This window comes from Chrysemys picta, chromosome 4, assembly GCF_011386835.1.
Source record: "Chrysemys picta bellii isolate R12L10 chromosome 4, ASM1138683v2, whole genome shotgun sequence".
Lineage (NCBI taxonomy): Eukaryota > Metazoa > Chordata > Testudines > Emydidae > Chrysemys > Chrysemys picta.
The window spans coordinates 82501787-82517161 of NC_088794.1; the positions used below are offsets into that span (position 1 = coordinate 82501787).

Below are 15375 nucleotides of genomic sequence, written 5' to 3' on the forward strand. Positions count from 1 at the left end.
ACTCAGATATGCAAATGCAGGCATCCTGTAAGAGCTGACCTTGTTGAGAGCACAGATGTCCTGCTAATGGGATAGAGCCTTGCTTCCACATACAGTTTTGCCTATTTTAGCAGAAACATCATTCCCTCCCCATAAATAAAAAGGGGGACTTGAAGAGAGAGATGCAGTGCCCTCTTCATTTAAAAATCTTATTTTCTTGCCATTTTTTTCTTGCATGTTACAAAAAAAAAAAAAAATCATCAAGAAGCTCTAACAACAGGCAAGGCAAATTAACTTAACCACTTGATGTCAGGAGTCCATGGTTGAAACTCACTAAAAGAAAAAGGAGAAGGTAGCCAATACCTTCTCTACGGATGTGGTTCAATTTAATTATGTATAAACCACATAGGCCCCAACAGATGTCCTGCAGAAAGATGGTATCTTTTTTAAAAAAGTTTTGAAGCCTTTTGTCTACATTGATCTTCAAACCCTCCTGGTCTGAGTCCAACTTTTAACATGTATATGACAGCAGCAGAAAAACCACCACCACAACTGGAACTAATTGGCCCCATGTTGGCAGTTTGAGTTAGGTAAATAATGCGTGGTCCATGGAGAGTAGACTGCCCCCTTCACCTATAAATAGTTCTTCTAGGTCAGGGCTGAAGCACATTGGTGAGTGGGTGCTGCCCATGCACTGTTGCTTGCCACTTTCTGGTGATAAAGCTAACGTTCTAGTCCCCAAAGCTGTTAATCCAGCACCTTTCACCACTATGATATTTACTTTCTTAAAAGGATATAGGTAGCCTTTCCATATATATTATCTGAGTTATTCTACTATGTTCAGCATTAGATATCTTTGGACATCAGACACCTTATAAATATTTTTTTAAATAGAAAAAAATATATCCCAAAGTATGTGAGGGTGAGTACAGTGAAATACATTAGAAAAGACAGTTACCTTTCTGTAACTGGTGTTCTTTGAGATGTGTTGCTCATGTCTATTCCACAACAGGTGTGTGTGCTTGCCACGTGCACTGGTGCCGGAAGTTTTACCCCTAGCAGTACCCGTAAGGGAGCGCTCCAGTGACCCCTGGAGTGGCGCCTCCATGGCGTGGTATAAGGGGCACTGTGCACTCCCCCCACCCTCAGTTCCTTCTTGCCAGACAACTCTGACAGAGGGGAAGGAGGGCGGGATGTGGAATAGACATGAGCAACACATCTCGATGAACACCAGTTACGAAAAAGGTAACTGTCTTTTCTTCTTCGAGTGATTGCTCATGGGCATTCTACAATAGGTGATTCCAAGCTATATCTGTTGGAGGTGGGAAGGAGTTCACAATTTCTCAGGCCGGAGCACAGCCCTGCCAAACCCAGTGTCATCCCGGGTCTGGGAGACGATCGCATAGTGTGAGGTGAACGTGTGAACTGAAGACCATGTAGCAGCCCTACAAATGTCCTGAATGGGGACATGGGCCAAGGTGGCAGCCGACGAGGCCTGCGCCTGAGTCGAGCGTGCCTTCACAATTGGTGGTGGAGGCCTGAGTCCCCCCCTTTGGCCTTCGGGATAAGGAAATAGCAGGAGTAGTACCCCTTGCCTTTGAACTCCCCAGGTACCACTTCCATCACTCCTAGGCCCAGGAGCTGCCCCACCTCCTGCTCGAGCAGAGCCTTGTGCGAGGAGTCTCCTAGGAGGGACGGGAGTGGTTGGGAGGGAAGGAAGTAAACTGGAGGGTGTAGCCCTGGGACATGGTGTTGAGGACCCACTGGTTCAAAGTCAGCCGCGACCACTCCGGGAGGAAAGCACACAACCGATTGGAGACGGGAAGCTTTATTGAAGGTGGATCCCTGTTGAGAACTGGCAGGGCGCCCCTGGGCATCCCGTCAAAACCGCCTTTTCCCCATTTGCTTGCCCTTGGAGGACCCAGGCTGGGGGGCAGGCCGAGACTGCCTCTGTGGGTGCCTCTTATAGTCCCGCGACTTCTTATAAGCGGTCTCGTATTTTGGGTGATTGGCCTGAGCAGGACTCTGCTGCAGCTTGAACTTAGGTTTAGCTGGAGCCGGAACATAGAGACCCAGAGTCTGGAGAGTCGTGCGGGAGTCTTTCAGACCATGCAGCTTTGTATCTGTTTGTTCCATAAACGGAGCTTTGCCGTCAAACGGGAGGTCCTGCAGGGAGGTCTGTGCCTTGCTGGACAACCCAGAGAGCAGGAGCCATGACGCCCTTCTCATGGACACCGCGGAGGCCATGGACCACGCGGCCACTGCATCCAAAGCTGCCTGCAGGGTTGCCCTGGCAGCCGCTGTGTCCTCCTCCACCAGCGCTTTGATCTCCTTCCTGTCGCACTCCTGGATGGAGTCCTCGAACTTGGGCAGGGAGCCCCACAGATTGAACTCATACCGGCCCAGGAGAGCCCGGAGGTTTGCCATCCATAACTGGAAGCTCGAGGACGAATACATTTTTCTTCCAAAAGAGTCCTGCCTCCTTGAATCTTTATTTTTCGGGGTAGGGGCTGGTCGGCCCAGCTGTTCTTCTGGTTGACCAACTCGACCACCAGGGAGTTAGGAGTAGGGTGGGTGTATAAGTATTCATGCCCCTTGGCGGGTACAAAATACTTGCATTCCGCTCTCTTAGAGATGGGGGCCAATGAGGCCAGGGTTTGCCACAGGGCATTTGAAATTTTCGCCACCCCTTCATGGAGAGGCAAGGCCACCCTGCCCGGTGCCAAGGAGGACAGCACGTTAAACAGGGAGTCCAAGGGCTCCTCCATCTCCTCTGCTTGGAGGTGGAGGCTTGATGCCACCCTTTTTAAGAGTTCTTGGTGGGCCCTAAAGTCCTCCTGCGGGATGGATGGAAGAGGGGCCGTAATCATCTCATCCGGGGAGGATGAGGAGACCAATGCGGTACTTTGGGTGTCCACCGGCACCGGAGGGTCCACCACCTGGTTGGTCTCCGGGCATGGTGCCGAGGATGTACGTCCCACCGACTCCTTCCTTGGAGGTCTGGAGAGGGAGGCCGATGGTCTTTCTGAAGCTCCAGCCCCGAGTAAGCCCCCACCAGGGGCTGTCGGGGGCCACGGTGCCCACTGGCACCATTGGGCCGGCCACAGGGCCCGGTGCCACTGCACCTGCTGCGGCACCGGTGGAGCCAGCTGTACGGCCTGGCTGGCCTGACCCATCGATGGACGACTACGAAGAGAGGCCAGGCTGACATACGACCTGCCACTGTCCCTGGAATGGGCGGAGTGGCGGCGCCGGGAGCGATGCTGACCATTGGACAGTGATCCTGACGTGGCGGACCGGTACCGTCGGTAACAGCTGCTCCATGATCAGCTACGGCGGGCAGACCCGCGACGGTGAGACACTAGTGATCGATGCCCGGGTCTGCGGAGGCGGTGCCGTGGCGTGGTCCTGGAGCGGGACGACGACATTCGTGCTGTGACTGGCTGCGATAGCAGTCTGCGATTGGCGACGTCTGTCTCGGTCCCGTCAGTGTTCGCTCCTTGAGGCGGAGCGGTGCCGAGAGTCTCGGTCAGACGGAACCCAACCAGACAGCCTGGTGGGCGTTGAGGGTGATCCACGTGGACTTTGCCCTGAACGGTCGCTGGGCAGCGAATGGCGTCGGGAACATTCCCTTGACCGAGATCGGTACTGAGCCGGGGGCGACTGTGGAGATCCCAGCGGCGGCTTGCCCCTGGAGCGCGGGGCCAACATCGGCGGTGCTCCTGGTACTGGCATGGACATGACATAATCCGGGCTGCCTGCAGGGCCTCCAGTGTGGAGGGCATCCGGACATCTGGGGAGGCCTGCTCTGAATGGGCCGGGCTACTCCGCTCGACTTGAGTCAGAGGCCTACAGGCCAGTGGGGATCAAGGACTGCCCGACGTGGGTCTAGCCTCTGTCCTGGGTTTACTCTGGTGCCGCGGTGAAGGCCTCTTCCTAGCCTTCTTGGCGTGCCCAGTGGACAGGGAGCGGTGTCGACTAGTCGATGGTGCCAGAGGGTCGCCGCGCACCAACACCGCGGTGCCGACTCGGAGCAGCGCGCCGGAGCAAGTGTCAGCGCCAACTCCATCAGGATAGCCTGGAGCCTAATGTCCTTTTCTCTCTTGGTTTGAGGATTAAACGACTTGCAAATCTTGAAGCGATCGCTGAGATGGGTTTCCCCCTAACAGCGTAGACAGTCCCCGTGCAGATCATTCAGTGGCACAGATCGCCTACAAGTGTTGCACGACTTAAAACCTGGGGCATGGGGCATGCCCCGGCCCGGGCGCTCTAGCTAAACTAAACTAACTAAACAACTAACTAACTACAGGTACCATACACTGAACGAATAAGCAGTTTTGGGGACGAGCTACAGGAAAGCTGGAGCAGAGCAGTTCCAAAGCACCTTCACTGGCGGCAAGAAGGAACTGAGGGTGGGGGGAGCGTGCAGCACTCCTTATACCGTGCCATGGAGGTGCCACTCCAGGGGTTGCTAGGGCGCTCCCCTACGGGTACTGCTAGGGGAAAAACTTCCAGCACCGATACACGTGGCTATCACGCATACCTATTGTGGAATACACATGAGCAATCACTTGAAGAAGGACTGTATGATGTTGCAAATGTTGGCTATGGAACAGAACTTAGCATTTATAGTTCTCTGATATTAACATGGGACCTCCTGAGGGGCTCATGTTTATATGTGGTGACTTAGGAGTCCACCTTGTGTGTGATGATGAGAGAAAGTTACATGCTAACACATAGGTTCTAGTTATTACTGTTACAAAACAAGGTGGAAAACCTAGTTTCTGGTTAGGGGGAAAAAGTGTGGGAAGTTGTAATTAACGTTAAGCAGGGGCACCCAAAGTTTGCCCAAATGAAGACTGCCTTGGTCACTTGTCAGGAATCTGAGGGCCAAACCTGTAACATGGAGACCACTACCGTTGCTTTAATTTTAGATATGATGGGGCCATGCACCAATGCAGTAAGTCCCACCATGCAATTTGGCCTACTGACCCAGAATAAAATGAAGCATCAGATATTAGGACCTGTAGCTACTTAGGCTGCTCCTCTGTAATAAAAATAAGAGCCATAGAGTCCACTATACATCTCCATGGGTTATGTTTGTCAACTGTTGGTATTATGGGTTACTGTACATCTGCAAGGTACAGCTAGCATGAGTTAATGTAGCTGTACTTTAAACATCCAAAAGATCCAAAGGGCAAGAGAAAGAGCAAAGCTCAAATAGAAGCTTACCCAACTCCCACTGACTTCTATGGAAGTTGGATCAGGCCTACAGTACCAGTCTCCAGACTTATGCTCTGCCTGCTTGCATGGTGCTAGAATGAAAAGGCTGCAGAGAACAAGTGTAGCATTACAGCGGAGAAAAATACTTACTGTTATGGAATTGCTGAGCTGTTTGACCTTCTGCTCTAGTTGCTCTCTTTCTTGTTTTAAATCTGAACTCCATTTAAGTAGCTTCTGTTTCTCCTCTTCTTTTGCTGTAAAAGGGAATAATAATCCTCTCAATGATGAATATTTAAAGAGTCCCTGTTATGCCCTTCAGATGGAGTCTCTAAGCTACTTTATACAATGGACATATTGGATCATACCTGAAATTGCACCTGCATAAATGAAGAGTCACATGAAGCTTTCACAAAGGACCCAGACTGCCCTTTTCACATTATTACTTGGGTTATCAAGTAATCAATTTCCTCTTTAAAACAAGTCCTACCCAATACCATTCCTAAAATAACATTTTACAAACATGAAAGCAATGCAAAGGTGTTCTCTGTTTTCCTACCTGCTTTGTATGCAATATATGAATGAACAATTGCTAAAGTCCCTGGCCATGGGATTGCTTCTTCCTTCTTCAGCATCTGAAAGAAAAGAGTGTGTACATTTAACTGGCACACATTTTACCTCTGGGAAAGGGAGAAAGAAAAAGGGAAGAGACAAAAAGAGAGGGTGAGACAAAAGAGTTTCTTTCATGGCTATCATTAGGCACAACCTGTTAACATAATGCCTTGCAATCCTGTTCCAAGGTTCAACAGAGGGAATTATTTGCATCTGTATTATAGCCTCCACAACAGAGGCCGATTTATCACAAATGTCAGCATTTTCTCACTCCCTCATAACCACAAACATCTTCTGCTCATGAAACTTAACAGGTTAAAGAGGAATGAAAAGACAACGTATCTGATCTCAAACTTGCCAGAGGACAGGAACATGGCTTCATGGCTCAGACAAACTGCTGATCTAAGTTGTTCCTGGAAAGTCTCTGCACCACACATATGAACTTCACACTTTTAAACAGATAAGACATGACACTTTCCCATCTCCACCTGCTCTCAGGACCACGTTACTGGTGTTGCCAAACTCTCCTTAGAAGGATAAGCATCATACTTATCTTTAAGAGGATACACAGATTCCCTCTTAAGATACCTTATTTAGGGAGGAAGAATGAATCATGGTAGCTCACCAGAGGAATGACCCAGGGGACTGAGGCTGGAATCACTCTAAAGCAAAATGTCTCTGACACTTTTTAATTTATTTTCTGGTAATTTTTCAGTAAAACATAAACCGGCGCTGGTGGTGATGGGGGTGAGTGTGAAAGCAAGGCTGTGCCCCCTCCTCCTTCAGCTACAACCATGTTGAGTAATTTAATCTACTGGGAGTTTTTGTTTGTTTTTTTGTTGCGTTATGTAACATGCATGTGGAAATGCCAGGTTGCTTTCTTATGCTATCATCTGGTTAACAGAGGCTCACATGGACTACTAAGGCACTCACTTAGGTAGGGTGACCAGATGTCCAGATTTTATAGGGACAGTCCTGATTTTTGGGTCTTTTTCTTATATAGCCTCCTATTACCCCCCACCCCTGTCCTGATTTTTCACACTTGCTGTCTGGTCACCCTTCTCTTAGGTCAGACAGTAAGTTAATAGCTTTTGGCTGCTGGTTTAACAGCAATCCATTGTAATTCTTGAAGTTCCAAAATAGGGGAAATGAAAACAGTAGTTTATTTCTTTATCTTGTAATCTTTATGCCATTAATGGATGAAATATCATCTCATTATTCCAATCCATTTGTATACTTTTACAGAGAGATTTTGAGGGAAGAACGTCCAAGTCATTCATCGACAGTCGTTATTCTGACACCGGATGTACCACGAAAGAGAACAGGAATGACAACCTCTCTAATGTTTGGGTTTTACCAGGAAGCATTGGCTCAGTATTTTCTCTCTAAGGGTAGGCTTGTGCAAATATCCTATTCACTTTGGACAAAGAACTACCACCTTTCAGAGAAATTCTGAGTAAAAAAGCTACAGGAAAATCCTTATGGGTCATAGAGAACCTTTCCCAAAAGTTTGTGTGCTTTGCCCCAGAAAAGCAGAGTTGAAACACAAGGGTAACACAAAAGGACCCTGAGTCTGGGAGCACAAAAGCAAGACTTAAAGGCTTAGTATTTGTGAGCATTCGAACAGCGGCAATTTGATGAAATTCACACAAGCCTAATTATAGATCAAATAGATTTGCTCAATGTCAGGCTGTTCCAATCTAACTAAGCCAAGTGATCAGGTTATTTTCTTTAACTCGGAAAATCTTTGTAGTGCACTGTGTGTAACTCCCTATCTTTCAAACAATACCTGGTCTTGACATTTGGGACAGATCCACATGCCCTTGGGAATGGTTTTCAGAGGTGGGTCCAGACAGTCCAGGTGATACACACGTGAACATGTGTCACACATCAGCAACTGCCCGCTTTTCCTGCAAACACTGCAAAAATCCTCATGGATATCGCCCTATAAAATTGAGGGAAGGGGGTGAGAAAGAAGAAGGCAAAAAGTGAACTTTGACCTTTGACATCTACATCCTAGTTGAATGTAAACGCTTCAGCACAAGCTACAGCTATGGGATTCTATATGGCAAAGTTCTTTTTAGGAGGTGTAACCGGAAAACCAGCAAGGATGTCAGAAGTACAACTCCTTCTGCTCTCCCCAGGTGAGACGCCCTAGTGAATATTTGTTACCACAGTCTCTAGTAACAATCCCTACCCCACCATCCATCTTAGTTAGGAAAATGCTCAATGGTTTCAGCCTGCACTGGAAAGATACCCACTTTCCTTGGTGCTTCTAATCTTTGGATGTAAGCACAGCTCCATGTGGGGAGCATACAAATGAGGTTGCCTCTTGTCCACAGTCTTTCCTAAGAAACCCACAGAGGGCAATATTGAACTTTAAAACAACACCAGTAAGTATTTAGAGCACATATGTGACATCTTTTCAAACTGTTATACTGAAAGAGAAAAGTGCTCTGATTTGTAAATTAAAAAGAATGGACCCAATTCATCCCTGAGGTAACTCCTTTAACTTCACTGAAGTTACATCAGGATACATTTAGCCCATTATATTTTAAAATCCATTGCCCCAACCCCACAATGACTACTGATTTCTGCTTCATCATTAACCAAGGCCTGTGAGGGGCAGAACGAGGGGATATCAAAGGTTCACAAAACCAAGAGGGGAAAATGTTATTTTTAGCCATAAGAAGCTTTCACAAGGAACTGAAAAGTTAGTAGATAGTGTCCTTTTAAAAATCTATGTTTTACTATTTTTGCATTATCAGTGGAGGCACTTCCTTTCCCCAACTATTCACTCTTCAAGGACCCTCCCCCACAATGCAAAATTCATGGCAAGGTTAGGTTATGTTTTTATCTTTTTACTCCTCTCTCTCTTTCCTCCCATCATTCCCATCTCATGCTTTTGTGATTTTTAATAAATAGACGTTTGAACAGAAGAACACACAAGGAAAACAACTTAAAAACCAGAGAGAGGAACAGGGACACCCAAATTCTACACTTTATTCACCTGCAGGGCTGCTCTGGCAACTTGCCACACCTAAGACCCAATGTCTCAAGCCCTCAGCACATGCAATTCTCACTGACTTCAGTGAAGTTCCATACACACAACACTTGTAGGATCTTAACCCTAATTTGTCTAAAATGAAGCAAATTGTAGCTGCATGCCTCTTTAGTATGAAATATCAGGGCACGCAATGTTCCAGTTTGACTTGAGTAGCTTGTTCACGTTTGAGGAGTTTTGCCATTTTAGAATCATTCTAGACTTTGCCTGGCTCCTATATAGTATGTGGCTGGGCAAGAAAAAGTGGATTTTTTCTTTATTAGGGATAATTAGGGCCCCACCAAATTCACGGTCCATTTTGGTTAATTTCACAGTCATAGGATTTTTAAAATCATACATTTCATGATTTCAGCCATTTAATCTGAAATTTCACGGTATTGTAATTGTAGGGATCCTGACCCAAAAAGGAGTTGGAGGGTTGCAAGGTTATTATGGGGGGAGAGGTTTGCAGTACTGCTACCCTTACTTCTGTGCTGCTGCTGACAGCAGCGCTGCCTTCAGAGCTGGGCAGTTGGAGAGCGGTGGCTGCTGGCCGGGAGCCCAGCTCTGAAGCCAGAGCCACCGCCAGCACTAGTGCAGAAGTATGGATGGCATGGTATGGTATTGTCACCCTTCCTTCTGCACTGTTGCCTGCAGAGCTGGACCCTCAGCCATCAGCCGCCACTCTCTGGCCGCCCAGCTCTGAAGGCAGCAGTGCAGAAGTAAAGGATGGCATGGTATGGTATTGTGACCTTTACTTCTGCGCTGCTGCTGGTGGGGTGCTGCCCTCAGAGCTGGGTGTCCAGCCAACAGCTGCCACTCTCCAGCTGCCCAGCTCTGAAAGCAGTGCAGAAGTAAGGGTGGCAATACCACAACTGCCCTAAAATAACTTTGTGACCTCCTCTGCGACTTCCTTTTGGGTCAGGACCCCCAATTTGAGAACTGCTGGTCTGCCCTATGAAATCTGTATAGTATAGGGTAAAAGCACAAAAAAGACCAGATTTCACAGGGAGAGACCAGATTTCACGATCTGTGACACATTTTTCATGGCTGTGAATTTGGTAGGGCCCTAGGGATAATGTATTAAATGTATGCAGCAAGAGATCCACCATATTTTCAAAGAAAATCACACACAAATACAGTCTGCTGAGATTTAACTTTCAGACTCCATGACAGATAAGTCTTACTCTATCGGGAGCTGCTCTTCGTCCCTTAACTCCCAAGGTTAACACTGCTGTCCTGTTTTCTAAAGGGTCAATCTTTCTTGAAGCTCAGTGTCATGTTTTGATTCCATAACTTCCATGAATCAAATGAGTGCAGGGTTCTGAGATCATTTAATCTTCAATACTAAAGAGAGTTCTTAAAAGTTAATTGAAGAAGCAAATCAGTGAGATTTCATGCCTCCCTTGAAATGAAATTTGTATTGCTGGGAAGAGCTTCCTTTTCCTCTTTCCTGCATTGTGTGAATGCATAGAAGGAACAGAAGGCAGACAGGAAACAAGATAAAGGCAAACAGAAAATCCTCTGCAATTCAGTCTTCAAAGGAAACTCATCCTAGACCTTTTGAAGGTCTATGTTAATGCATGGCCCAATCTTGTGAGGTGCTGAGCATCCTCAACTACCACTCAATATAATGGAAATTGAGAGCATTCTGCATGTTGCCGGGGCGATCAGTATCTTTCAGGATCAAACCCATTAAACACTGTGATATCTGATATCCTGCAGAATCAGATCTAAGCAGGTGATTTCCTTAATCTCTCATGCAAGTATCAGTTGCTCAACAATTCAGGTTTAGAACTTCTAAATTCAATGGAATGTTGAGTGATGATTCATGTAACACGATGGGTTAATAAGCGAGGTATTAATTTTCTTGTAATGCTCCATATGTACCAACTGGAATGGACACACACACACACACACACACACACACATATACACACATACACACATCCATAGCCCTATTTTCCTCTTATCAAGGCAGTAATGCAATAGTGCAGGGCATTTCGTGGGAATTAATAACTGGTGGTGGATGGTTCCTGAACTCCCCCCAGCCAGTATTTAATTCCCAGGAAATGTCCCATGTCTTATTTGTTGTTAATAAATACATGTATAATATGGGCCAGATTGTGTGGTATGTCCCCTCCACATTGCTGCACTCTGACTATAGGCTTCTGAAACAGCTCTGAGGGACCATAAGCAGCCAAGTGTAATGCATGCTGGAGGCTGAGAAGGCCTGAAGCTGGCCCCAGAATAGGGGAAGCACAAAAGGTAACAAAGTCACTTTTGGCCTCACCTCCTCTGTTCCTACATCAACAGTAGCTTAGACAGAACAAAAAATCAACCCTAAGCTCTTCATGGCAGAGACTGGGTCTTTGTTATTTTTGTACAGTATCTAGTACAATGGGGCCCTGGAATTTAGGTGTCACTGTCAGAGAAATAAATATAACAATAAACCAGCACTATATGTAAGTGTGTGTGTAACCTCTGTATTTAGATATATCTATCTATCTATATAGATAGACAGATAGATATTACATCATAAAAAGCCTGTGGGAAAAAAGAGTAGGCGACCATGTATTTAAAGACAGCATCATTATGCCTATGCACAAAAGGGCTGAATTAAGGTTGCACTGGCAACCTTAATTCTGACATCCCCTAACATTTGAGGGCTTGCCTTTGCAAACTGAATGAACATTGCTGTTTGGATGTAATTTCCCAAGTTTTTAAAAAACTTAAAAACTGAAAGATAAAAATGTCATCCTGTGGTATCATATTGACTCCCACACGTGGGTCATCACCATGATTGGGATATTTAGATCCACAGCACAGTCCTCTACCACTTCAGCCCAACAGTAACTGGTAGCAATAGATGGCTGTTTTCTTCTAAGCAGACCTGCCACTAGAGTGGCATGGAGACACATGCTTTGCCAGTGGGTTTTAGAGCTATTTACTAGACATCATAGGAATGTCAAGACTCCAGAATAATGGGTTTAATTACAGGTTCTTTAGGAGAGTACACTCAAGTGATTACAGACCTCTCTGTCGCCTCTGCTTCTTTCTCCCTCTGCCTCAATCTTGACCCTGCCCATCTTGCCCTCCCCCAGCCCAGCTTCTGCCTCTCTCTCCTACCTCTTGTTCCTACTCCCATGACCCTCGTTATTGTCATCCCCCCTCCCCCCCCGGCTCTTGTGCCTGTACCCTCTCTCCTGGCTCCTGCTCCTAACTCTGTTCCTTCCTAGGCTCTGATCCATCCTCCCAGCCAGAGGTCCTGCCCTTGTCCCCACACTTTGCATCTCTTCCCCTCCAGCACCCTATTCCTTACCCTGCTGCACTCAAGTCAGTTTATCTCCTCGCTCTCTTCCAAACTGCCTGTGTCACAGCAGAGACAGCACAGGAGAGAGAGTCTAACTGCTCTCAGTTCTGGTGCCTGGTATCACAGGTACTCCTGGAACCTGGGAGCAGCAATTGCAGTAAAAGTCCTGCGTAGCGTCGGGATGGAGCACGATTAGTCATTCTGCATGTGCAGTCTGGTTGGCTTGTAGAAGATGCAAGGAGATGGAGCATGCTCAGTGGAGCTGGATTCATCAGAGAATTTTGCTGCCAAACTGTAACAAGCCTCTACTGAGAATGTGCAAACAGATTTTTCACAGGCATATAGTGTGGTCAAATTTGGGGGGATTTTCACACGGATGTCAAAAGGCCATCTCTGACTCAAAGGCCATACCTATGCTAAATTTCAAGTCCCTGCTCCAAAACATGGTTGTAACAAAAACAGTTATCAAAAAATTTTTTAGCTTGGGCAAAACAAGTTACTTTCCTTAATTTTGTTGTGTTAAATAGCTGAACTGTTTTAGGTGAAACTTTCAAAAAAAAAATTTCAACTTGAGTTAGACACCCATCGTGGAAAGTTTCAGCCCAAGCGATTTAAATTTGGCAAAGTTGTCAGCAACTGAAAACAGGGTCTTAAAATGGAAAGCATCGGGCAACCTGCATCACTTATAATAAATTAAGGTCTTTATAAGCTAGCACCATTCTCTGAGTGTCCCAGTTGTGTTGAATATCTAATTAGTAGGGCCCTACCAAATTCACAGCTGTGAAAACACATCATGAACCGTGAAATCTGATCTACCCTGTGAAATCTGGCATGGAGCTGGGGGCTCCTATCCTGCGCAGGGCTCCAGCTGCTAGTCCCAGCTGGGGATGAGGAGGGACAAGACTTCCTCTTCCCCTGCAGGGGCTGCTCCTGGGGCGGGTCAAACCCATCTCTGGAAATTTCCCCCAGCTGTAGGAAGCTTGGCGGTTCAAGCTGTCACCGCTCCCCCTCATGCAGAGAGGCTGCAGCTTGAGCTGTCACCTCCCCATGTGGAGAGGCTGCGGCTGCAACTGTCACACACCCCCTGTGCAGAGAGGCTGCGGCTCCAGCTGTCATCCCCTGCGTGGAGAGGCTGCAGCTCCAGCTGCAGCTATCACCTCCCTGCACAGAGAGGCTGTGGCTCCAGATGTCACCTCCCAACCACTCAGGCAGGAGACTGCCAGGAAAACCAGACCTATGGTAACCCACCCCACATACCCTGTGTGACCCTCACTTCTGCGCTGCTGCTTGCACTGGCTTTAGAGCTGGGCGCCCAGCCAGCAGCCTTCCTCTCTGATTGTCCAGCTCTGAAGGCAGCCCCCCTGCCAGTAACATGGCAAAAGTAGGGTGGCAATCCCATAACCCACCTACAATAGCCTTGCGACCCTTGCACCCTGACCGCCTTTTGGGTCAGTACCACCACAGTTACAACAGTGTAAAATTTCAGATGTAAACATGAAACTGAGTAATTTTACCCCCGGTGGTGAAATTGACCAAAACAGACCATGAATTTGGTAGGGCCCTACTAATTAGATTATAAGCTCCTTGACGCAAAGGACCGTATCTTTCTCTTTGTCTTCATATACAACACCAATATATAGCTGGTGCTTAAATAATTAGTATTTTGTATTTCTATAGCCAAGAATCTCAAAGTTTTTTTTACAAATATTAAGTCTCAGCACCCATGTGAACTACGATTATCTCATTTTGCAGAAGGGGAAACTGAGTCACAAAAATGATTTGACTTTCACAAGGCTACACTGTGAGTTTGTGGAAGACTATGAACAGAACACAGATCGCCTTACTTTCAGCCCTGTTCTTACATCAAAAGACCATTTTTCCTCATAGTAGTTATTAGGACTGTCAAGTGATTAAAAAAATTAATTGCAATTAATTGCACTGTTAAACAATAATAGAATACCATTTATTTAAATATTTTTGGATGTTTTCTACAGTTTCAAATATATAGATTTCAATTATAACACAGAATACAAAGTGTACAGTGCTCACTTTATATTTCTTTTTATTACAAATATTTGCACTGTAAAAAGCAAAGAAAATAGTATTTTTCAATTCAACTAATATAAGTGCTGTCATGCAATCTCTTTATCATGAAATTTGAACTTACAAATGTAGAATTATGTACAAAAAAACCTGCATTCAAAAATAAAACAATGCAAAACTTTAGAGACTACAAGTCCACTCAATCCTATTTCTTGTTCAGCCAATCACTCAGACAAACAAGTTTGTATACATTTGCAGGAGATAATGCTGCATGCTTTTGGTTTACAATGTCAGCTGAAAGTGAGAACAGGTGTTCTCGTGGCATTGTTGTAGCCAGCGTTGCAAGATATTTACATGCCAGATGTGCTAAAGAGTCATATGTTCCTTCATATGCTCCAACCACCATTCCAGAGGACATGCGTCCATGCTGATGGGTTCTGCTCGATAACAATCCAAAGCAGTGAGGACCGATGCATGTTCATTTTCATCTGAGTCAGATGCCACCAGCAGAAGATTGATTTTCTTTTTTGGTGGTTCGGGTTCTGTAGCTTCCACATCGGAGTGTTGCTCTGTTAAGACTTCTAAAAGCATGCTCCACACCTCATCCCTCTCAGATTCTGGAAGGTACTTCAGATTCTTAAACCTTGGGTCAAGTGCTGTAGCTATCTTTAGAAATCTCACATTGGTACCTTCTTCGCATTTTGTCAAATCTGCAGCGAAAGTGTGCTTAAAATGAACAACATGTGCTGAGTCATCATCCGAGACTGTTATCACATGAAATATTTGGCAGAATCTGAGTAAAATAGAGCCGGAGACATACAATTCTCCACCAAGGAGTTCAGTCACAAATTTAATTAACACTTTTTTTTTTTTTTAATGAGGGTCATCAGCATAGAAGCATGTCCATTGAAATGGTGGCCGAAACATGAAGGGGCATACGAATGTTTAGCATATCTGGCATGTAAATACCTTGTAATGCTGGCTAAAAAAGTCCCATGCGAACGCCTGTTCTCATTTTCTGTTGACATTGTAAATAAGAAGTGGGCAGCATTATCTCCTGTAAATGTATACAAACTTGTTTGTCTTAGTGATTTTCTGAACGAGAAGTAGGACTGAGTGGACTCGTAGGCTCTAAAGTTTTGCATTGTTTTGTTTTTCAGTGCAG

At 45.9% G+C, this 15375-nt stretch overlaps 1 protein-coding gene across 14 annotated transcripts in view; it reads right to left on the reverse strand.

The window, feature by feature from the left end:
* Nucleotides 1-15375, reverse strand: part of PHF21A (PHD finger protein 21A) — a 280949-nt gene that overhangs the window by 8209 nt on the left and 257365 nt on the right. For 10 of the 14 annotated variants that reach the window (XM_065592842.1, XM_024100578.3, XM_024100599.3 and 7 more), the window contains 3 exons: nt 7601-7756; nt 5759-5834; nt 5353-5456 (listed from right to left, as the gene is read on the reverse strand). In XM_065592842.1, the coding sequence (XP_065448914.1) occupies nt 5353-5456; nt 5759-5834; nt 7601-7756 (336 nt within the window). The remainder of the gene's footprint in view (nt 1-5352; nt 5457-5758; nt 5835-7600; nt 7757-15375) is intronic. The other 4 variants (XM_065592847.1, XM_008179882.4, XM_008179888.4 and 1 more) reach the window with 1 other exon arrangement.